This window comes from Cygnus atratus, chromosome 2 (assembly GCF_013377495.2).
Source record: "Cygnus atratus isolate AKBS03 ecotype Queensland, Australia chromosome 2, CAtr_DNAZoo_HiC_assembly, whole genome shotgun sequence".
NCBI classification, from domain to species: Eukaryota; Metazoa; Chordata; class Aves; order Anseriformes; family Anatidae; genus Cygnus; species Cygnus atratus.
This window is the reverse complement of record NC_066363.1, coordinates 15492623-15517500: the sequence shown is the minus strand read 5'-3', so window position 1 is coordinate 15517500 and position 24878 is coordinate 15492623. Positions and strand designations below refer to the sequence as shown.

Sequence of the window (24878 nt, the reverse complement as noted above, 5' to 3'; positions counted from 1 at the left end):
GAGATGAACCCTGGTGGGAAACAATGAGGGATAAATCATAGCACAGACAAATCCCTCACCTGTGATGTGTTGGCAGAGGAATTACTATTTGCTTGCTGTTGATGAATTTGTGCAAGCTGCTGTTTCTGCATTAGTGCCAGTTGCTGTTGATGTTGCTGGTATTGTTCGGCTGTAAATGCTGAACAAAATATAAAACGAGAAAATACTATATCAAAATATGTAGGTGTTGTGTATATAAACACATCTATTTTATCGTCCTAAATAAATAAAAAGACACCACAGCAGTTCTCTAAAGAGCCTTAATGCACCTTTATAGCAAAAAGGCTGTCATCCTTCTTAAGATTTTGCTTAAGTGTTCCCTTTATACATTTAAAAAAAAAAAACAGCTTGAAGATTTCAATTGTTCTGCTGCATTTAGGCTGGTACCAAAAAAGGGAGGGGGAAGAAGGAACCAAAAATACAATCAAAACCACCCAAAACTCTGTAGTATCTAATTAAAAAAATGCAGGTAGAAATGGCATCAGTTTCCACTGTTTTAGTGAAACTAAACTACCTGCATTAATGATAAAGCAGGTTTATACACAAAAATTGGGAACTGTCTGTGAAACTGCACTGTTTTCAGCCCTCACAGATGACATTTTGAAGGTAGCAAGTACCTTCATGAAAATTTATGTTTTAAGTGTAGTTGAAAACTCAAAATAGGACAGGCTTACAACTGTGAACTACTACATCTACATCCTTCTCTAAAATATTTGAAAAGGTGACACAGAAGTCAGAGCATGACAAATCAACAACTTATCCAGCTACCCTGCAAGAAAAAAAATTGATAAAGTATTGTGTGTACAGACTCACATGGGATGCCCAATGGAAAAGGTGTCATTAGTACATTGATTTGCTTAGTAAAGTGTTTATTCTTTTTTTAAAATTTACATTTCCTAAATAAAAGTCTGCTTTAAATTTCAAACTATATCAAAGCTGGAATTTGACTCTCCTTACAAATTCAACCTATGATAAAATTGAAGGAAAATCTTATTTGGGAGCATCTCCGCAATCCTAAGTGCTGTGAATAGCGTGCATACTCCTAGAATGCAAAGGAAGTTGTGCCTTCCTGAAAGTGCACTACTGTTTGGCAAGAAATCATCACTACACTTAAATCTTGTTCACAAATCATAATTATTTGGTTACTCTACTCTTTCAGGCCTGCTTGCCTTTAGAAAACCCATTTCTATCAAAAGTAAAACTATCTCCTGATACAACTAATTTTAGCCTATGTATAATTCTGAATAACAGGTCAATAAAAATGGCTAGCCAAAGTAAGAATTTGAAAAATTACTTGAAGACAGAGCAAACACTGCTGAACATGCATTTTTCCATTGTGTTTTTGATTTTTTTTTGTAAAACATTGTTTCAAATCCTCTTATTATGTACTGGAAACAGCATGAAATTTTTACTAGTTGATATCTGAGCTCTCGAAGTCATACATTTTTATTCAGCAGCTACATTCAGATTACTATTTTATTCCATATTAACAGTCTTCAGCAAGCAGGAAATGCAGCATGTCTTTATTGCCATAATAGTTTTAAAGCTAAATCTTATTTCAACTGGCTTCATTTCTTCAATGTTTTAAAGTCAAAAACACCCTAGAATTGATAAACCAAGTATTAAGGAGTTCACTGTTCATATTTTAATTCTACTTTATGTAAACAAAAAGCCCGCTATCACATTTATTTATTTTTAAACTATCACCACACACAGACAGCTAAGCAGGAAAGCTTTTAGCAGACAAAGATTAGCATGGGGATAGCTGAGGAAACTAGGAGCAGTAGTGGAAGCAGAAGAATTGAGATATTGTTCTGCTGTTGATAAATAGAAATGAAGTATCTATCAATTAGTAGTGACTTTTAACTTAATGCTTTAAAAAAAACCTGAACTTTAGAATCTGCATGGTTTAACCAACATAGCGCTGATGTTACTGAAGGTTCCACGTACCAGTAAGGTATTTTACTATACTGTACTTTGCAAATATACTTAAGATTAAAAATGTCCACTGTCATACTCAAATGTAGCAGAGCACGACGGGTAAGTTAAATTTTTTAATAGCCAGTTTCAATTTTCAAGCTTTAAGTATATTTCAGGCTTTCGCTATAGAGTTGTAGTAAACACAGTCATCTCTTCGGTTTTACCAACTCCAAAATACTGCTTTATTTTGGAAAAAAAAAAAAAAAAAAGCAAATGAATCACAGAATCATCTAGGTTGGAAGAGACCTCCAAGATCACCGAGTCCAACCTCTGACCTAACACTAACAAGTCCTCCACTAAACCATATCACTAAGCTCTACATCTAAACGTCTTTTAAAGACCTCCAGGGATGGCGACTCAACCACTTCCCTGGGCAGCCCATTCCAATGCCTAACAACCCTTTCCGTAAAGAAGTTCTTCCTAATATCCAACCTAAACCTCCCCTGGCGCAACTTCAGCCCATTCATAGCAGGCAAGAAGAAAGCCCAGACCCTAGTTGTACCCTTAAGCCTCCTGAGCTTTTGGTAACTGAGAAGTGTATTGCTAAACGGTTACACATTCATGATATTACTGGAGACCTTCAAGTCTTAAAAAAAAATTAACAGAGCAACAGACAACTGAACAACAGTGATTTCTGAAATTAAGAGCTTCAAGTTAAAAAAAGAAAAAAAGGGATAAAAACATTTGATGGTTAAAGATGACAAACGAGATTTGTTAAGAGTATTGCTCCAGCAGCTCCAGACAGGAACAAAGCACTTACAGACTCTTGTCAAACAGCATGCTAAGGCCACAGCGTTTAGATTTAGGACGTTTCCATCATGTAGTAATGACTACCCAATACTGCAGAATTTACTGAATTGAACGGTAACAAAACATACAATTTCACTACACAGAATCCAACCAACTCTCAACCACTACTACAAATAAGATCATTTCAGAAAATCTCAATTGTCTTTCAGAGCTAACAACTGCACCTTCTGCAGAAACTTCTAAAAATTTTCCAAGACCCTTTTAACCACCTATACAATGAGTCACCTGACCAACTTTCCTAGTCTCAAATGTCACAAAACTTAAAAGTCACAACTCTACCTAGAGCAATCCACATCTCATGATAGCTCGTGATAGTTATCAGAAGATGGGAAGCTCAAGTTTTCCTGTGAGATGAGGCTATGTGAATGTTTTAGTTATTTTGCAGCATACTGTTCTAAACGGACACCATTAAAAGTGAATATAATTCCGAACTGTTACTATTAGAATTCTGAATCAAGTTATAACATTTCAGTTTAGACAGCCTCCACGATTTTAAGTCACTACATCATGTTTTGCTGCTGTTCTCTTCATTTAACAGCTTGGGACAATACATGCACCCGTTCTGCAACTGTGTTAGTGCTAGACTTCGACAGCAAAAAAAAAAAAAAAAAAAAGTATTCTGACTTAAAAACTGCAAAAAGAAAAGTAGCAAAAATAAGCTTCAGGAGTTTGCAGCTATGAATACAAGGAAAGAAATATTGTAGGTTACTGAGACTGACTGACGGGATAAATGCATGCTTACAAAATACTTTTTTTATCATCTCCTTAGAGACAGCAACAAGTCCTCTGCAGTAACTTAAGATTTTTAACAACAAACTACACAACTGACGCACTGTATGTTTTCCTATAATTGTTTAAATGACTGAGATATTTATAATCTTTTGGATAATGACACATCAATTTTTGCTCAAATTAAGCCATTGAATAATCTTTCAATTGCATGTTTCTGTTTGACTTATCTACTATATTCTGTGGGATGCTGATACTCAAAGGGTGATGTTTTCTGGAGCACAGGTTCATAGTGATGCTGTCAGCAGTTTTGTCAGACCCATAGTTCTCAGCAATTTTATACTGCAATATACAACTATTTTTACAATGCTAACTAGTTTTACCACAGCACTGAATGTGTATTAGCCTTAAAACACTGCAGCCTGCATTTAGTTTTCACTGAAAATGTAAATCTTTCCCTGAAGTGGCTGAAACCAGTTAAAAGACAGGCCAGCTGCAGGATCCATATGGAGAGCAAATCTCAAGGAATTATTCATGGTATGGTAAAGAGCCACAGCCTCCCCCTCCTGACTACCACTGCCAAGTCTTACTGTGAGGTGATGGGCTAGTTGCTCCCCTGTTTCCCTGAAGTAGGAAAATAGACTTACAAAAATACTGACTGCAAGAACCCGTTTCCTAAACTAGAAAATATATCCTGGGAAGCAGAAAATGCACATGTAAACTCCTGGATCCTCTACAAGCATCTCTCTTTTTTAACCTGAATCGAAGATGCTCACTAAAATTACCAGGGAAACTGAGCAAGCTTTGCAGAGTAAACACAATAACCTATCCAGGTTAATTTATACTAAAATAAAATTAAAACTTTAATACCAAGAAACTCAAACAGCCTGATCAAACCATTCAGCAAATTCTTCAGTCCTGTAAATCATCTGAAGAATTACATAGAGTCCATAAAAAAACTGCTTCATGAACTTAAGTAACCACTCTCACAAGGAGAAGTGCTATTTCAGTAGGAAAACCAAAGCATTAAGACATCAAGCTTATATTGGGTTAAAAGAACCCCTCTAAAAATCCATTCAGAGTGCTAGATTTCCCAATCTTTCGGGCTGAGGTAATGGCCATTAACAAAGCAGTCTTGATCAAGTAACAGAAGACAGATCACAACCAAAGTTTGCAATTGATAAAGTCCACAATTACAAAACTGCCAACTGTGTGGGAGGGAGATTATATATTGTGTTACAGTATTTTTGTAAGAGAAATACATGAAAGCATCACAACCCTGCTGTACAAGAGAACAATTAGTGGTTACTTATGCCAAAGTGCATGCAAAGCAAACATCATTCACAATATTAAGGAATCCAGAACATCACATTTTCAATCTCTGTATTATGAGATGTTATCTGGCTTATATTGCCTGGTTAAAGATTTTCTACTGTATAGCAAGTTCTCACCAGTGAATTCAGAAGATTGGAGAGACTTAGAGCCATCAGTGTGATTTAGCATTTGATGCACCAGGCCCAAAGATGTTTCACTTTCTGAAAAGAAGTTCAAGATTGATTTTACTTAAACATGGCATTATCAGACACCGAGAACATGAATTATTAGGCCCCTGATTATTATTACAACAGCCTTATATTTCAGCCCAGCAGAACTCCTTGTGAAATTCCTACCATCAGAACTCTAAAGCTAGATATTAGAAACTAGATATTACATCTATACACATACTCCCTACCTGGTAGTGGAAAAACAATCAGAAAATGATTATTAAAGAGGATTTTTACTAGCCCTTGAATAAAACCTGGAAATGCTTGCTACATATTTGTCTACCCGTCATACTTAATACAGATTTTCTAAGAAATATCATGGCTACTTCAGATACATGCAATTTACTCTGCAGATAATACCTGACCACACTTGCATGAAATGCAGATGAAGTCTAACAATTTACAAAAGCCAACAACTCAGGGCAAAGTCTTACTCCAACCGGCTTAAAGCTGAACAGGAAAAACTAGCGTAACTACAGTCTCTGCAAAAAAAATCGCATCCACGAATTCTCCAGAAATGTGCACACATTTTAATAAGCACTCCCCTACCCCCCAGCAACATTATTTCCCAGAAGATTTTCTTTTCAAGATTTCCTCCCTCCACTACGCCTAGGGTGGCCTATAAAACATCTCTGTTATTCCCAAGGTCCATGTAGCTTTCAGGCCACTGTTCCTCAGCTAGAATCTCAACGTCTCAGCCACGGAGCGGCTCAGACTTAAGTTCCAACGATAACTCAAAGCAGCCACTACAAACATCAATTTTTTCATGACGAGGTTTATAATCCAATTTGAAAACAGGTATTTGGAAGAGTGAAAACGGTAAAGCAGATAGCAACGTTGAGACTATTACAAATAGAAGGGTTAAATAAAAAGACCTGAACAGCCAGCAATGGCATGAAAGCAATAAGAAAGAAGGACAGGTCCTACTCAGGAGTTGGACTCGATGATCCTTATGGATTCCTTCCAACTCGGGATATTCTACGATTCTATACTCTGGAGTGAGGAACTGCCAAAGATATTGAGAAGCTTCCTCCTGCTTCTTTCCAGAAATGGAATGCCTTTGCTGGAGGCGGGAAGGGGGCAAAGCATGTGAAGGGTGTCAGCTTCCCCTAATGAGAACACTGTTAAGCACAAAAACTAACAGATATCCATCAACCAACATCAAAATTAGAGAAAAAAATCTAAGAACACATTTGGGAAACAGAAGCATAGTTCGACATCCTTCTAGACCCTTTAGTGTGCATGTGCAAACTTGCCTTTCAGAAGCATGTTAAGGTATGCAAAAACAAAAAGCATCCAAGTTTACCGGGAAAAACGCTATTTCTGTGGAATTCCCACATTAAAAGTTACTGAATACCAAAGCACAGCTTGTAGCACATTATCTGTATCTCTAGTTTACACAGAAGAAAGGGCAAGGCATGCTATTCTGGTCTTATTAATAATAGCCTAGATGTCTGCAGGTTTGCATATAAAGTACCATCTATAATACCAAAGATAACTAAGAATTCTCAGTAAGGCTGCTGTCAAAACACTTAGGCTTCTTCTCAAAGCAAGAGTTACAGATTTATTTTGCTTGCTAAGCAGACTGTAGTTAACTGTTAGCCTCTTTACGACTTGCAGACCTTCTTCTCAAAGAGGTCTCACTTCTCTGCGAGGAAGAAGGCAGCGAAGAACAGAAGGCAACATGGATGCCTCATCTTACTGCAGAGCCTGGGAGCCAGTGCTCAAACCTTTCACTAGTAACCGGTGTCTCTGGTCTGCCGACTAAACACAAAGCTGCAACAGGACCACACATGCCATACACTTTTAAGTGTCTCAAACTTTTATTTACTAGATGCCAACATCCAAAAATTACTATAGTGTTTAACAGCAAGTCTGCAGAAGAAAAGTACTCTCCAGAATTCAATGCAGTTTGAAGACTGCCATTTCCCTGGCAGAACTGGGTCAATTAATCCAATAATGAAGACTGAATTTCTGGCACATACATAGTTCAGAAGAACACTCATGCCTCCTGTATCCTTCAAACTATTAAGACACACAAATACCCTCTCAAGATTATAACCCAGACTAGTAGTTAAACTGTCAGCAATACTGGCTCCTTTACTGCAGGAAATGTTGTTCCACTTTGTTCAGAGTGAACAGTTTCCCCACTGAACAACAGTCAATCCTCCACAAGAATGAATTGTGCATTTACACTCCTGCCTGCTTCTCAGTGGTGTTTTGTAACATGTCTGAAGATCCTGAAATCTGGTCTTTTTGCAAGAAGCCAAGAGATGTCTTTTCCTAACTCTTCAGTAGATGAAAAGGAACCGGAACCACCCTCTTGAAAAGTGATGCTACTTTTCTTGGCTACTTGATCCTGCTGCCACGGTCTATGCCTTCAGCACACGAGCTGTCTCCAAGGAACTTGTAAGAGATCTAAGACATCCCTTCCTCAGCTGACACACAAAATCTCAATGCAACAACTCCATCTTCCATACGTTTTTTACGCTGAGCGCTTTGAAAGCCAGCATCAGAATAGCTTGTGTTTCTTCCGGTGCTCACTTCAAAATGAACACAAAACGCCTCCTGGCTCCTTGAGGAAATCTCTCCAATCTTCAAGATGAAAACCAATGCTTCCTGTAGCCAGAGAAGAACGGTTATGTCACAGCACACTTTTAATGAAAGGGCCTCTGAATAGCAGAGCGGCTTAAGATACCATCTCAAATTCTTGCCTGCGTTGATCACATCTGACAGACTTGAAAAACAAGGTTTTCCACAGCTATTTTTCCACATCAGCAGCATTTTGTTGGAGTTATTCCAGGTAGGAAAAGCTCAACACTTCTGTAAACATCTTTCATATGGAACGGGACAGAAAATTCCACGTGATGGCGCACAGCAACATGACCACCTCTGCTAACCACTACAGAATCTCAAGATGAACCTCATCTTAAAGGTAAGCTATTTGGTTTGACCACAGCTCACAGTAGCAGGGAAGGGATAAAGGGCTTTTTTAAAATAGAGATGCTTTACTCAGTATTTCTGGCAACAAGACCTACTGCCACTTAAAAAAAAAAAAAAAACAAGCAGATGCTGAAATGCAGAGAACCGGAAACTAGTACTAAAATAATCCACAGCCACAAACTCCCAGCTTTAAAGATAGCTAAGAACAAGGACCGGGGACACCCTACAGAATAGTTATCTACAGCAGTATCAGAGAAATTCTAATCCAGATGTTAGATACATCACGGTCTTTATAGTGTTTGCGACAAAAAGTAAGAAAACCTAACACTGCAGCTGTAGCGTCAACTGATAAGCACCTTTGAAGAGGTCAAACTCATACATGAGACTTACAAAGACTCCCACCTGTAATCTGTGTAGACAATGTATCTTAAAGAAGCCTTTAAGTCACTGAAAGAACACTAGAAAACAGAATGGCACTGATGAGTAAGACTAAGTTGTTTTCAAACACCTAACCCTAAACAGACAACCATCATCACATCATATATACAAAACCTCAGACATCTACACAGCTGCAAAAATCCTGATTAAGATTAGGAGTAATTCTAAAAGTACAATTGACTTAGTCATACTGATAACAAATGACTATCCAGAGACTGGTAACTCATTTCAAGTGTATCTATGAATTCAGATGTAGGTTTCTTTTTTTTTAATAGAGTATATCACTCCTGCATCGACATTAGTAAAGATATGAACCTAAACTCTACAACTTTTAAATTTTAAAGCTCTAAATATTAACCCATTTTACACAGATAAGCCACCTGCAGTGAATTCCAAGCACAAATTAATGCAATGTGCAAGGCGCTGAGACACGTTACCTTCCCACATGCTTCAAAATTCAGCCACATAATTAAAAGCTTCTACAGAACGAATCACCATAAATAACAATTCCATTTATTTATTCAGCTCCATTTAGGAGGTGTCTTAATTATCTATTTAAGGAAAAAAGATTCTATGAGTGTTACATTTAGGTATGCATATACATACAGATACATGCTTTGAACACAATCAGCCGATTTTTCAAGTCTCTGGTTTTCAGATATAATGTACTGCCTTATAAACACTTCAGAGCATGTTTATAAACTGTTCATCACACAGTTTTGCTTTCATACTGGTAACCTGGCTGGCGTTATAGCAAAGTTCAGACTCTGGCTATTAGAGAGATGATGCTCTCACTCAGTTCTAGACCTGGTTTACTGATTTGAAACATTACTTGTGTGGAGGGGCTGAATTCACACACCAAAAGCCGTACATGGACCACAAACCATAAGCACTACCAGCTTTAGCTCTAATACCTTTCCCAGCAAGAAGAGTCATAAAAGAGAAAAGGACGTGTGAAGGGTGGCAGTGAGGACAATGACCTGCTGTAGGACAGCAAGAAGAGGAAACATGAAATAAGGAAGCAGAACAAAGCTGCCCACTAAGTCTAAAAATGCAAGGAAGAAGAATTTTCAGGAAAAAAAAAGGGGTGCAGGGAGGCAAGACAAAGGAATGAAGAAAACATATTGGTGTACATGAAAGACCTGAGACACCAGGGCAGCACTCTGAGTAAATCCCCCAAATATCCCCCTCAATCTGGGGAGTGTATTACACGTATGTATCTATCTCCACCCCACTCATATATTTTCCAGGTGTTCCAAGTTGTTTTTTTTTTTAAAGCTAAAATTCAAAGTAGAAACATCATTCAAGAGCCTTCCGAGAAGATGGTAGAGAACTTCAAAAATTTGTTTAAAAAAAAAAAAAAAGGACAGAGAAGTCCACTTCATTTTTTTTTTTTATAAAAAGGTGAGATTTAACATATTAACTTATCAAAACCCAGAAGTTTTAAGTGATATGCTAACCATGTAAGTACCAAACTTTCAGTGTGAAGAACTCAACGCAGAGATACTATCCAAATATTCCAGTTCAAAAACAATTAACATCACATCAAGTTTTCTTAAGAGTCAGTTCCTCAATTCTGTAATTCAGGTTCTACAATAAGTAATCTGTCATTTGCTGAGCATGAACAGATGCACACAGAGGGTGTGTGAAGGGGTAGACTAGACATTTTTGGATGGGAAATGGCATTTACTAAAAGTCCAGATGAGAATTCATAAGCATGCTGGAATTTTAAATACAAGCATTTTAACTGAACATTTCCCACCACCACACTTGCACTGTGACAAAAAAATTGGAACATAATGTTATAATCACCATTTCAAAAATATTTTTAATTTTCAAAATCCAGAACTTCAGAGTTAACTTTACCCTATACAACACTTTCTACATAACCATATTTCTAAAATTCTAACTACATACCAAGGTAGCATTTGCATAAGTTTGAGATGCAGTACACTACTGTTGGCAGTAACTAAGAATAAACATTCTGTGTACTAAAGATAAAAGATGGGCTGCTACCATCAAAATAGACCATGAAGTAAAGTTTGGATGACCTAACGATATTCTGAATTTTCTGAGTCAAGTTTAATATTTCTAAAAGGAAGTTTGTCAAAATAAACATACCAAAATGTGCTGAACCACTGCTACTTTTGCTTTGTATAGAGGTACTGCATATCTGGGTCCCGGGTTGTGCTGTGCCTGTTCGATTTACACCCCTGTATAATTTCTTACAGGAGAGTTCCTCATTGTCACTGTCATGTAGGGATGGTGTCCGAGGCCTAAAATGTCGCCATCTACATGATTTGATATTGACTAGTATTTGACTGAGGTCTTTTGAGAAAGATTTGTCCGAGGTATTTGTTTCTGAGGTATTGGCAAATTGACTGATTGAAGAGTGTTGTGATGAGGAAAGCATTTCCAAATCCAGCTGATGAAATGTATTATCGTAGTCTGAATGCGCTCTGTCTAGTAGCACCCTAAAACAGAAAAACAATGCAGAATTATATAGGGGCAAGAAAATACCAATAAAATCACCAGTTTGCCATGTGTGCTCAAAGAAGACATAGGTAAACAAATAGAAGAAATTATACAAAACTGTTCTACAACAAGAAATCCCTGAGATCAGGCAAAGTATGACTATATATTCAGTACTTTTCAGGCAGTACTATGTTGACGTTTCTCTTTCCAGGTATGTACTAGCTTTTACTGTATTAATGGCTAATGTAAACCATTGTGTATGTATTATGACAAAGCAACAGACACACATCTTTCCCCCCCCCAATCAGGCTGGAAGACTTCTGCAGTACAATGAAAAAAATACAGTAAAATTACTTACGTAACTAAATGCAATCCAAATGTCCTCTTAAAGTAACTTCAATTTAAGTGCTTTACTGACATATAAAATGAATATACCTACAACCATCCCATGAAGTGCCAAAAGCTATCACACATTACTTTCCAAATTCCCCTGCAAAATGCCAGTAAGAACCTTCAGTTTCTCATCTGACTCGTCAATAGAATAAGACACTCAAAGCAATCATTTGAATGTCAAATCACTTTTTTTTTTTTTAAGTAACATTTAAAAATGACTGGGACATCGGTATTAAAAGACATCACAAAATATTTAAGAAATAGCACTTATACTAAATAGTAAATAAAAGATAGAAAGAGCACTTATACTAAATAGTTTCCAAATCGTTTTCATTAAAGAAGCTCAGAAATAAAATGCCTGAAGTAACAGCCCTTAATTCTTTACCATTTTGGGCCACATTTAAAATTTAAACAGTTGTCACTTTTAAATATTCCTCCCTAAAATTCTCCTCTACAGCAGATGCAAAATCAGAAATGTATTTTCTGAAAACTGACTTTTGCTATTGGCAAGTACTTTTATTTGAAGACAACTATGCAAATCATTTAAGTATGAAACACCAATTACAACTAAAAACATATGCTTGTTTTCACCTCAGTACTTGGGAGTGCCAGCAATACAAGTGTTTAGAAACATTTAAGCAAGCAGTAAGTACTAAGTGGCTTCCACTACAGCATCATCTGCTGAGGAAGCTATCAAACAGAAGCATATAGAATGCCAACTTTGTGATGTCCTTTTTTTTTTTCCCCAATTTTTCCCTTTTCAAAGATGTCTTAATGATTTATTAAAAACACAACAAAAAAACAACAATTATGTAATGCTTACCTTCCACCACGGCCGACCCGTCTTCGTGCAAACCCAATACACCTCTGGGGTACAGTGAGAGTGGTTAAGCAGTATCTGTAACGCACATCTCCTAATCTTCCCTCTTTAGGGCTACTCCACGGCCAGTTGCCAGGTTGGTCTAAATGAGGCTTAAAATAATTTTTAAATAATTAAACACATGAATTTATCCTACAACAATGCTTTGTCTTATGATACAAAAGGAAATTCTACTTACAGCATAGTACTGACAGCCTGCTTTCCTACGGAAGGCAAAAGGACCATCGGGATCATTTTCTTCCTCAGCCTCCGAAGAACCAGACAAAACCTTTAAAATGGGGGTGGTGTTGGTGAGGAAGAGGTATTAGTAAATTCTTGAGTTTTACTTCTATTCTTTCCCTAACAGCAGCATAAAATTCTGGAGATACTACCTGGGAGAGAGGTTCTTCATCCGAGCTAGGAAAATCATACTGATTCAAATCTTTAGCATTAAAGACTGGCAGTGCAGCAGGACTCGTCTGTTGAGGAGTAGCAGCAGCAGACGAAGGTAAGACTTTTGGCTTCTTCTCATACTTTCTTTTGGGTCGAATAACATCAGGTTTATCTTGCTGCAAGGAAAGAAAAACAAATCAGCATATGAATACACACAAATTAGATTTAAACAGGAGTTTCCCGAAACTCCTGTATAAGCAAGCTAAAAAGGGAACTCATCTCTTTAACATCTTGATACCAACAAAAGCAGGTAATTTCATGAATGTTTGTGTATCACTTCCAGTAATTGGAATGTTTAATCGATAAGCTGTTTAATAGCTAAGTTGGTGGCACAATAGCTATGTTATGCAAGGCACAAAGCCAGGAGGAAAAAAAACACTGTTCAACTATCTAAATCAATACATTATCCAATGCTGAAATAGAAAACCAGCATGCTAGGAAAATCAATGGATCAAGTTAAAAAAAACTCCAGATTGAAATAGCTACATGAATTTAGAACAGTGTAAGGCTTTTACCTTTTTAGATCTCATTTTTGTTGAATATTTAGGTAATAAATACAGCTTTGTTCAAAATATCCTAACATTATGGGCAGTATCAGATAAAAACACTAATATCAACTAGTGCAAGAATTCGTTACAATTGTGTGTGTCCTTGTCTCCAGTTCATCTATGCTCCCTTTATTTCTGTCTTGAGGAATTTCAATAGTTCCTAAGGTTATCATCATCACTCCAGCATAATATTTTACTCCTATTGCAGCTTTGCTAATGTATTTTCCCTATCAGTAGTAGTGTTTTTCCCCCATCAGAAAGTCCCCCCTCCGCACCCAGTTAAAAATGTTTTCCACACTGTCACATCCTAAAATGCTGTAGCTTGCACATGTAACAGCATGAACTATTAATTCCATTACTGACATTACTCACTTTGTTAACTTTAAATTCTTTCAGTTCCATAGTTTCTTGATGTTTGAAAGGACTGCTGTTAGTCACAGGAATGATGGGAATAGCATAGGTAGGTTTAATCGGCTGCCGCTGTGCCATGACCTCAGACACAATCTCTCCACTGTAGTCACCCAAATTATACCTGAAATCAGAGTGTTTTTATTTTTTTATTTATTAGAATATTTAAAACATACATCTGGTAAAAAATTATGCAACAGTCAAACACAAATGAATAACACTTGCAACCTGGGGTAAGAGGAGGTCCAGGTTGACAGCCAGAAGTACAAAAATTACTGCTCCAGAGAAGAGGGAAGAAGGGCTAATAACACGTAAACTTTATTGCAATAACTACTTCTGACAAACACAACGATAACTATCTATAAGAAGTCTCCAAAAGATAATAATGCGAGTGGGAGAAGTGGAAATAAAAACTTGAAGGAAAGAACAGGGCAGGTTTCCTCCCCGTTCCATCTGGGAACAGTACCATTAAAAAATACACCTTTATCACAAAAGGTTTTAAACAGTGAGGCAAAGCACCTTATTCACAAATCCTCTTTTTTTTGCATAACAGAACAGTTTTGTAAGAAACAGAACCTTAAAACGTATCACATTTCAAGTCCTGCGTGAAGTGCTATGATGAAGCTTAGTTTCTCATTATGAAGAGGGCATTAGTCATTCCTGTGTTCAACAGCTTGTTCTCCTTGAAAAAGCTAATGGTTTTCTCCCCTCTCTAGTTCTACTGAAAATGGTCAGTGCTTGAAAAAGGTGCAGCTGATATAAAGAACAGATTGATATTTAACTTGTTAAACTAAGTAAAGTTACTTTTAGAGCTTTCAGTCTGACTCAAAGTGTTTAACTTTCCAAACACCGATCGGATCCTTAAGCTGGAGAAGTCTTATTCAGATTCTAAGTATCAACTGCTAAAGAACAACTCCACATTGCAAGTATTATTCTCAGTTGATCAGGAAAGTGACAGTTGATAGAGCAGAGCATTTGGTCTTCTGCACAGCTGTCAAACAGGATGTCAAAAGAAATCCTAGTTAGAGATGACTCACAGAACAGCATGTTATGGTGTATGAAATGCCTATTTGTTTTCAAGAGGGTATCAGATCAAGCTTTGCTAAAAAGAACAGAGATAATGAAGAAAAGGAAGAAGGTAATACTTGGGAAGGACCCTAAAAACAACTGTGATTTCCTTCATCTACGCATAAAAAAAGTTTAATGCATTTAATTCCTTTGGAATTTACCTGAAACCATGAGCTCTCTTCCTACATAACATATACGACATGATACATATATCTGAATACACATGTAACAAAACCAGTGTAGTTTAAAGTGACTGGCCACTTTTCTATGATGAGTGACTCCATAAGTTTTATATGAAGTGTGAAATCTGCTATACTGTAACAGTGAAAAAGTCTGAACACTTATACTAAAATAAACTCTCACATTTTATAGAGTATTGATGGGAATATAAATTAGTTTCCAAAGCTTTCTGCAGCACATTTTCAATAAGCGTTACCTCTTTTCGATAATTTCCAGTGTTAAATGCAGCAACTCCCTCTTGCTTTTTTCCCTTCTCTTTATCATTTCCAGGATGGTAACTGCACGACTTAGATCTCGACGCAGCTTAAGCATCTTCTCGTAAGATGCTTCGTCATTTTTTCGGTTCTGTAGATACACAGTATTTTATGGTTTCCCACATCATTTAAATTACATTATCTGAACTAAAGTTCTAAGTATTTATGTGTTGAAAAAAAAAATCACAAGCTAAAAAAAAATGAAGAGAAACATACGCAAGTATCAATGAGCTACAGCTTACCACACCATCACAAGTAGGTTTAGCAGATTTTTTAGCAGCAGATTTAGTGAAAAAAATACAAACTTTCCTTCAATAGCTGGCCTACAGCAGTTTATTTTGTCTTTTTTCCCCTTGCAAGTTAAAAGCAAAACAAACCAGTCAGCTTTTATTATTTTACACTACATAGCAAGATTGTTTCTTTAGATAAGCTATTTTCTGAGAGGACAGAGAAGGAAGAGAAACAAGTGAGATTGAAGGATTAATCTACTTACTTTCCGTGTCTGCATCTTTTCTGTTCGTCTTCTAAAAGCAACGTAGGGATCATTTGTGCTAGAACCATCTCGCTTCTCTTGTTTCACTGCTGGGATAAGAGAGGGCCCTCGACAGTTTTTCCTCTTTTTAATCCAGTACTCGTACACTTCTCTGATCAACTCATCATCTTCCTTCAGCAATAGCTTGGCCTCTTGCAGGCTGACTGGCTAAATGTAAAACCCAGTATGTCATTGTCATATAGTATTATAAATAGTGCGTCTTTTTTTTTTTTTTTAATTCAAAGTGACGTTGTACCTGCTGACCACTGCCCTTTTCTAGTCGGTCTATCATCTCTTCGAATTGTAAAGGAGAGATATCCATTCTTTTCTTCAACTTATTCACGAAGACCTCATCTTCTGAATCCAAGTCATAATCCGGCTGTTCAGCATCCAAACTAAAAGCTGAATAATACAATGAAAAGTTAAAGTTAGTTTTACTACGGAAATGCTTTGTACTCCAGACACTGCTCTTACAACATGCCAGATTCTTTGAAACACAAAGCCAAAATTATTTGTTCGAACACTGCAGTAACGCTACTTAGAAGTTATATTTGGCTTTTTCTTAAAAAAAGAAATTACAACATTTAAATTAGAAATAGAAGTTGACATCTACTTGGCCATGCTTTTATTAACCAATGAAAACTTACTGGTGTCCAAGACATCCAAGTTTTTGACCTCATTGCTTTCAGTAAGAAACTGCTAGATTGGTCAAAGTTTCAAATGCTCTCTAGTATTCTACAGCTCATACTCATACTCAATACAATACTCATTGTATTATCAACTTCTGAAATTAAGTCTCTAGCCTAAATGCATTTTAGAGCTACTTCAACAAAACTATGGACAGATGGTATTACAGAGTAATACACATACATTCTCCTCCATGACTTTGGTGGCCTAAAAGCGTCAGGCCTAACTGGTCTACCAGTACGTCCTACCCAACGTAGCAGGGAATCTTCAAATACAAGTGACGTTTTGCAGAACAAACTGTTCAATTTTCCACAATATCCTATGAAAACGCAGCATTCTGCGCCCAGAACAATACCTCCCAAATCCTTGTGCATATTGTTTTGGTTTGTAAGAGATACTAATTTCTTCAAGTGTTCATTTCACACTGTGAAAAGTATGATTTGATTTTAAAAAAGAAATAGGTAGAACAGAATGGAACTGAAGACAGTCATTTCAGCTGTGAGACCACTAGATAAGGAAAAGAAGAATGAAAAAGCATACCTTAATATCAGCATGGAATACTCCTAGTATTAGTGTCTCCATTTGCTTCTTAGAGCATGCTGCTAATTTAGCTTATCATTGAAGCTCAGATGGATACAGAAATCTAACATTTAGCCAACGTTACTTAGGCATAAGATCTGTTTAAAAAGTAGTATCTGTTGTATATAAATTCTGATAATTGCACTATGCAACAGAATTCTGAAACAGATTGTATTTTCAGTATTTTCAGAACTTGTTCAAAGTGATGTGGAGCTCACATCAAGCTCACAGAACAGCTGCCATCTTCCAATAAGAACAACATCCTAACACATTTAGGAGTCATTGGTGATCTAAAAAACCACCTACTTTTAAACGTAGAATACTTCCATCCAGGCATGGACAAATAGTACTACAACCAACAATTCTGCTTGGCTTCCCAATCCACTCTACTGTCGTATTATCCCAGTTAAGCTTCAGTGAACAGGTAGTCTGTTTCTTAACTATGTATTATATATTCTCCTCTTCAAATAGCTATTTTTCTTAATAAAACTAGATTCCTGCAAGCTGTAACTACTGAGTGCCATAGAGAGCAGAAATGGGCCTTTGTGATTGCTAAAATTAGTTTCAACAGATATAGACTCAAGAATGACATCTATCTACTTCCTGATCAAGAATTTAATATACCTCTTCAGTAAAAAGTACACATTCCTTTACATGCTGGACAAAATTAATTCTCAGAAGCTAGTCTTGACATGAGCTCAACAGACATTTTAATTTCTTGAATGAATGACCGGCAAAATAAAGTTCTTGGTGCAGACTACAATAAATCACTTTACTTACGCTGTATGTGAATCAGCTGCTTTGGCATTTTAAATTCTCCAGGATATATAGATTCATAGTATGCAATATTACTTTCTGCTTCTGGGACTGGTATAACCATATTATCCCTCTTCTCTCCATATACTTGTTGTGCTGAGATAGCCCGTTGGAGATGATGTTCCTATAAACAAACAAAAAGTCGATGTAAAAATACAAGGAAGTATTTTCAGAGACTAGACTTTCAAAAGTTGAAGCAGGCCTATTTTTTGCAAATGCTCACATTCCAAATCCCCGAGACTTCTCTGACAGATGTAAAAAAATCAGTATTACACACTTCATTGAAAATACACTCCAAAACTGGTAGTTTGTTTCCAGTAGGTGGAGCTCTCCCTCTTACACAGACACATGGGACTTCAGTTACTAAACTTAGTTAAGTTGCATGTTCTTGGCACACCAAGCTACGTAAATCCATCTGTTAATATTTCTGGAGAGACTTAGGATCGATTACACATACAGATTATAACAAGTAGCTGCAGACAGATATTCACTTCAGGTTTTTTTTCTCTATTTGTTATGACAATTTATAGATAGTGATACCAGAAAACCAGCAAGGAGGCCTACTATCACCTCCTATTAAGAGAAGCAACTATTTTTATCCAGATAAGCGATTCCTGAAGACATTCTTGTTTATTGCAATGTTTTCCATTATCCTCCTCCTTCCCCTCCTAATCCATCAAAGTTTAATATTAAACTATAAGCTGTGTTGAGAATAATTAACCATTAGAAAACTGCAATTGTTTTTCAAGTTTTAAAGTAAATTACGTTTCCATTCCCTACTACTCTCTGAGTAACAGATCAACAATATTATGAATTCTAATAATTTTCTAATGCTACTATTCAAATGCATTCAATACTTCTCAGGGCGCTGCTAAGACAGCAAGTAGTATCAGCAGAGTTCATATGGAGTTAAAAACCAAAAGCACAAAAAACAACAGATGTGCGTGTATATAAAAGATTATTTACCCACAGAATAAAATAATGTTTTTTGCCTATTAGCAAAGCAGGTTCTCTAAGTTTCTATACTCAGGCATTTCCTCCTCGCAAGCACTCAGGAAGCCAGTGCTGCATCAGTTGTGTCCATGCAGCTCTCAGTGCGATGCTATAAAACCAGTCACTGAAATAGCCCACGTTAGAACTACAGCAAAAGGGTGGGTAGAGAGGGTAACTGGTTTCAATTTTGAAGTGAAAACATAACAGTTTTCAACCATATGATCTTATTACACCTTTGTCAGACTTCAGTTTACCCCTCTTCAGTACAATACAAGCTATTAACATCCTTCATCTTAAAATTAGAAGAAAACTGTAAAAATGGCTTTACTGTAAACTACAGAACCAGAGCACAGCCTCAAGCTGAAACCTGCTGCAAGTTATAGCTCTGTTTCAAGAATAGACAAGGTTTTAGCTTATCTTTTCTTCAAACTAGCTGCAGGGATTTTTCAGGTTTGCCCCGTTAATCAATTTCATTATGAAAAAAGACTAATTGTGAGAAGGAGACATCACACCGTCACAAGCAAAACTCATAAAACTTATTTTGGTCCTCTAGCAATTGATAAACATAGCCACATGTGTCACATGGCAGACAGCACCTAAAATGCTTTCTTGGGGATTTTTTTTTTTTACATCATAAGAGGCATTCTACTAAATAACAGAAAATAAACAGAAAAGGCAAACTCCCTAGACCCCAAATTCTCACGTATTTGGACAGAAATTAGCAACAGCAACTCTGGAGCTGGCTTCAACAATTCAGCCGGTGGCTCAGCCCATCTCTCTCCCCTGACAATACATACAATCAGGTATGATTGGTAGCTCTGGAAGCTCTCATATTTAAACATGAAAGCATGTTAAAAAAAACACTACAGTTACCTAACCTACTACAGCTTCCAGTTTCTGTTCTGCAGTCATTCTCCACTGTGATTGCACAGCTGATTACTCCCACTCAAAGGCAACACTTCATTCATCCGAGGCTGGAACCTGGTATTTAAAAATGCAGTGGTTTCCTCACTTTGCCAGAACGATTTTGTATTCGAAAACCTAACTTCTAATCCTAACAGGCTGGCCGCCCTTGATGTTATGTTGGTTTATTACGTATGTACTGTAGTCCAAGACATTCCTGAAAACACCAACAAGCGTTTAAAGACAGAGCTCTTCAGAAATTCGAGAAATCCTTTGACTTCAGCCCTCCTTTTCCAAGTAGAGCTATCCAGCCAGATGCACCTCCTCTATACAGCAGCTATCTGCCGCATTACGCAACCAACAGCAGCTTGTAATATCAAAGAGCATTTTAAAAGTCAAGTGCAACTATCCACTAGGTCCCTTGGTCTGCTGCAGAAGGAAGTTAGACTGGCTTAACCAGGTTTTGCTTTTGAAAAACTCTTATTATTGTTCACAAAGAGATTATCTTCCAAGCGATCAGTGGGGCCAAATACTTCTCATTATCCATATTCCTCCAGGAAGTGCAGTTAAGCTGCTGGTCCGAAATCCTCCAGCTCCCCCCTTTTCAACAGTTTTTAAAGCAGCGCGGTTGCAGTGCCTCTTCCCTTCTCCTCTGGTTCATCAGCCCTCAGAAGTTCTCAGATAGCTGTGAACTTATTTCAAACTGTTTCTTTGAGTTCCTAGCATGATTTTTAGATGGCTTAGTCACGCTCAAAGGCTGTAGCTGTCATTTCAGAAGGAAGCTCACGCACCAGCTAGCTGCCACCACAAGGCGCAGCGCAGTGCCCCTCGCTGCTGTTCCCTGATTTATCACTGCCTCGCCAGACTGATCCTAGGACAATTTAGGGCATGAGACAGATAAAAAACCTGCTCTTGTCTGTTATTCCCCTGAAAGCAATTAGCGTTCTGATAAATTAGCTCCCTCAACTGCCAGGGGCTGGGGAGAGGAAGAAGAGAGAAAGATGATCCCCTTTGGCAGCAGCTAGCCAGAGTGGCTTAGCAGCACGCATCGTTAAAAATCGTCCTTTTTTAAAAATCAAATACTGAGGGGAAAAAAAATAATTAAGACTTATGAAAAGCTCTGTCACAAATATTTTTAACCATCTTAGCATCAAGTATAATCAAGAGGTCCTCCTCTTAGTACAAATACTTACAGAATATACTCTTCTTATCCGGCATACTTCGCATAAGAAGATGCGGATGCCCCATCCCTGGAGGTGCTCAAGGCCAGGCTGGATGGGGCTTTGGGCAACCTGGTGTGGTGGGAGGTGTCCCTGCCCTTGATGAGGTGTGTGTCTGTGTGCAACTCAATGGTCTTTAAGATCCCTTCCAACCCAAACCATTCTATGATTCTAACTATTATTTGCTCGTGTATTATTTGTTCCAACACGCCAGTTTCCATGCAACTGGATTTTTGAGCTAAGTTATCCTTCCTATTGGAAATACACTGGAATAGCCTGCAGTTGTCTTGCTAACTTCTGTTTTTCAGTAGTTCTGAGTGATAGTATTTTCTTCCCTCTCTCAACGGGCTTCCCTTGGATCTTTCATACGTACCATGTTTAACAACCAGTTATCGAAATGTCTTCTTTGCTTCTATTATTCTTCCTTTACAGAGAACTATAACCACGAATGTAGTTTATTCTCACTGAAGCTGCCTTTCACTTTCACACGAACTATGCTCAGCCATTAGGCACATATCCAGGAAAGCTTTCCTCTCAGTTGCTTTCCCTGCCTGATACAAAGGCTATTGGTAATACAACCTTGGGAGCTGTCACGCTGTGATGCTAATTTGATCCACGACTTTCAGAACAATGGCACTGTTCCTCAAATTTCATTCCCCCTACCTTGTGCTGCACTGATGCTCCTCCGAATTTGTGTTTAAGCCTAGTCAAAGAGTTCATTCCAAAGTGAAAAACCTGCCTGCTTACCCTCCCTCCCGCCAGTTAATTTTCCATCAGGTTAGTTTCCTACGCTGGCTCGTCATGAGCTCAGACAATCCCAGAGTGAAAGGGCTGCAGTCGGAGCACTCAGCCCAGAGAGGCCTGAGGAAACAAGCAGCTTCATCGCTTTTTGCAACACCCAGCCATTAACTTGAAACTACACCTGATTCCTCTATACTCCTGTCCAGAAAGGTAGCTGGGCAGCTAAAATTCCAACACTAATCCTTGTGTTGCAGATTACTCTGCTACTTGTTTAAACAAACAAAAGCTCAATAACAACTTTCCTCCTTTTTCCTCTCCTTTCCTCCAGTTCTAATTTGAGGGTCTACAGGAAAAGCCCACTGGAACAGCAACCCTTCTGCTGACTACCCAGAATGGAGCAAGGCGTGATGTATTTCCTAAGCAGAACTACATGTATACACAACTCTTTATTCTGCAGTCTTCCTTTCTATTAATTCTTAAGATACAAAGCCTGTCACTTGCATCCACTTTTATTGTGTCACTATTGCCAAGTGGATTCCAAAAGATCAGAGTGAAAAGATGATCTAAAGCAAGAAGGCATTAACAAGGGCACCAGGGAAAGCAGGATTACAGCAGAGCAGCAATCACTGCAGCCTCAAGGAACAGCCATGAGCTAAGGAATTGCAGCTTATGTTCTGCTTTGATTTGAGGAGCAACAAGACCTCTCTCAAATGATAACGCAGGAATTCAAGTGTAATTCTTCAAGTTCAGTACCTGCTCAAGTTGCATTTCTAGAACGCTACATAAAAGCCATATATGCCCTAAGTGCATAGTGCACACACAGGTTTTTGTATGATTATAAATAAAATGCAAAGGACAGCATGCTGTAATTCTGCTTCAGCCTTACTACATGTAGGCACTCATCTGCAAGCAGAAGCGTGATAACTGAAAGCAAGCAGTATTTGCTTCCTTTCTCATTTTGGTAATGCTTGGTGAGGTTCTGGCAAGGCGACTGCTTGCTGGATTCTAAGTTACAGTTTCTCAAAACCCGCACTGACAGACCACAAAGATTACTTTGACAAAATACTTAGTCTGCAACACGCCTTGTAAACAGACTATGTTCAGAGTAAGATAACCACAACACAAGGCATTTGAAATGATCAAATAAAAAGCCTAAGTGACATAATCGTGTCACTAGCAGTTGAACAAACCTGACAGAACGTGCAGTATTATGTTACTGTAGTAGCAAAGACTGCATCTTATTAAAAATGAAAGGAACAACCCACTGTTTTGTAATTTGTTTGCATTTTTTTTCCCAAATACTTCACTCCGGAGCTCTTAAAGGAAGTAATAATTTAAAGCACCGTTGTTTATAGAAATTACCAAGCCAGCCAACTCTCCAGCCCACTGCACAGAGCAGAGCGGCTCCCCCTGAGGATTCACATCTCCCTGTTCCCAGAGCCTCCGCAAGGCCAGGGAGCGAGCGCTCTCTCTGCTGGGGGAAGCACAGGGCTGGAGGTAGTGGGGTGGGCCCCGCTCTGCGAGAGGAAGGAGTTCTAAAAAAAAAAACAAAAAACCACTTTACCCTTGTACAAAGGGTATACTGCAGCAAGTTCAAGTCTGTGCAGGTCATAATGACAACCCTGCATCCAAAATACAAAAAGCACACGAGGATGCTACAGCTGATTCTCTCACTACTGGCAGTCATGGCAAACCACCGCCCACTCCCAGCCCTCCATGGACCTGCTGATTTACATCAGAATGCCTTGTGAGGATCCTTTGCATCCATCCAACATTACTGACCCACAGCTCACTGCAATGCCTGACGCACAAGACCTACAAAGGACACCGGTTTCAACAAGCAGCCAGGAACCATGAGGTTCACAACAGTTACGCTGAAACAGCTGAGACAGAACTGAGGGCATACAAGTATACAAGCTCCCAGACCTGCTGTTTTTAATGCACTTTTTTTTTTAAGCCTTCCAGCAACTTGCAGTCCAAAACTCTTAAAAAAAAGAAAAAAAGCAAAATCACATTTCATCCTAAACACGAACACGTTATAATGTGTTTTTTTTAATCTTAATTATAATTTAGATGGAGAAAGAAAACATTAGGAACCAGAAAATCAGAAGCTGTAGAGTTCATTAGAGAACTCCACAGTTCCTCGAGCACAAGTCTTACGAGGAACGACTGATGAGGAGCCCAGAGAAAAAGGAGGCTCAGGGGAGACCCCGTCGCTCTTTCCAGCCACCTCAAGGGAGGCGGTAGCGGGCAAGGGCTCTGTCTCTTCTCCCAAGCAACAAGCTATAGAGCAAAAGGCAACAGCTTCAAGTTGTGCCAGGGGAGGTGTAGGTTGACTACTAGGAAGAAATTCTTTCCTGAAAGGGTTGTGAAGCATTGGAACAGGCTGCCCAGGGAAGCGGGTGCGTCACCATCCCTGGAGGGATTTAAAAGACGTGTAGGTGTGGTGCTTAGGGACATGGTTTAGTGGTAGACTTGGCAGTGCTAGGTTAACGGTTGGACCTGATGATCTCAGAGGTCTTTTCCAGCCGAAGTGATTCTATGATTATGTCATCTGAGAGTTGATGAACTGGTACAAGAGCAGCCTGACTCCAGGCTACAAAGTAAAGGCTCCTGGCTGCTAAGTCTGCAGGGACACCACTGTCCCTACACCTTGGTTACCTCACGTCATCAGCAGCAAGGCTTCCTGGTGCGAGGACAGCGTAAAACAGCACAGCTCAGCTGCCACAAGACCCAACGGAGACCGTTCCAACTCACCCTGTAACACAGGGCTGGGACTCCCAGAGCACTTCTGTGACCTCCTGTACGCAGGTGGTGCCCTGCTCTGCCTTTCCTTGGCTCAGCTCGGCGAGCTCTGGGGTCCACGTGCTGTCTCTCAGCCACATGAGGATCTCAGTAACCCGCATGGTCAGGGAAGACAGTCTCTTCTGGAAGGCTGATAGTCAAACTACTCTAAAGGAAATTCCCCTACAGATTCAATCCAACAATCTGTTCGCAAAGGAGACAGAAGGGAGTAAAACAACCAAACTGTCTCACTCTCTTAACCTTCTCTTCCTGTTACCAGCTCTTAGCTGTTTTGCAACCTAAGAAACAGACATTAATTCATATCCAAGATTAGGAGCAGCATGGAGAGCGATATGAGATAACTTCACGCAAACAAAAAAGTCAGAAACTGCCTGGCCTCATACCACCCCTTAGTACCTCACATTATTAGCTGGCCCTCCCT

At 38.5% G+C, this 24878-nt stretch overlaps 1 protein-coding gene across 5 annotated transcripts in view; it reads right to left on the bottom strand.

The window, feature by feature from the left end:
- The window catches only part of EPC1 (enhancer of polycomb homolog 1), a 69143-nt gene that overhangs the window by 5657 nt on the left and 38608 nt on the right, over positions 1-24878 (bottom strand). For 2 of the 5 annotated variants that reach the window (XM_050708806.1, XM_035545324.2), the window contains exons 2-12: positions 17760-17919; positions 15970-16115; positions 15675-15881; positions 15124-15272; positions 13584-13743; positions 12603-12779; positions 12410-12499; positions 12175-12323; positions 10605-10957; positions 5010-5093; positions 60-178 (exon numbers count right to left, since the gene is read on the bottom strand). In XM_050708806.1, coding sequence (XP_050564763.1) covers positions 60-178; positions 5010-5093; positions 10605-10957; positions 12175-12323; positions 12410-12499; positions 12603-12779; positions 13584-13743; positions 15124-15272; positions 15675-15881; positions 15970-16115; positions 17760-17919 — 1794 coding nt within the window. Of the gene's footprint in view, positions 11-59; positions 179-5009; positions 5094-10604; positions 10958-12174; positions 12324-12409; positions 12500-12602; positions 12780-13583; positions 13744-15123; positions 15273-15674; positions 15882-15969; positions 16116-17759; positions 17920-24878 lie in introns of all 5 variants that reach the window. The other 3 variants (XM_050708808.1, XM_050708807.1, XR_004778424.2) reach the window with 2 other exon arrangements.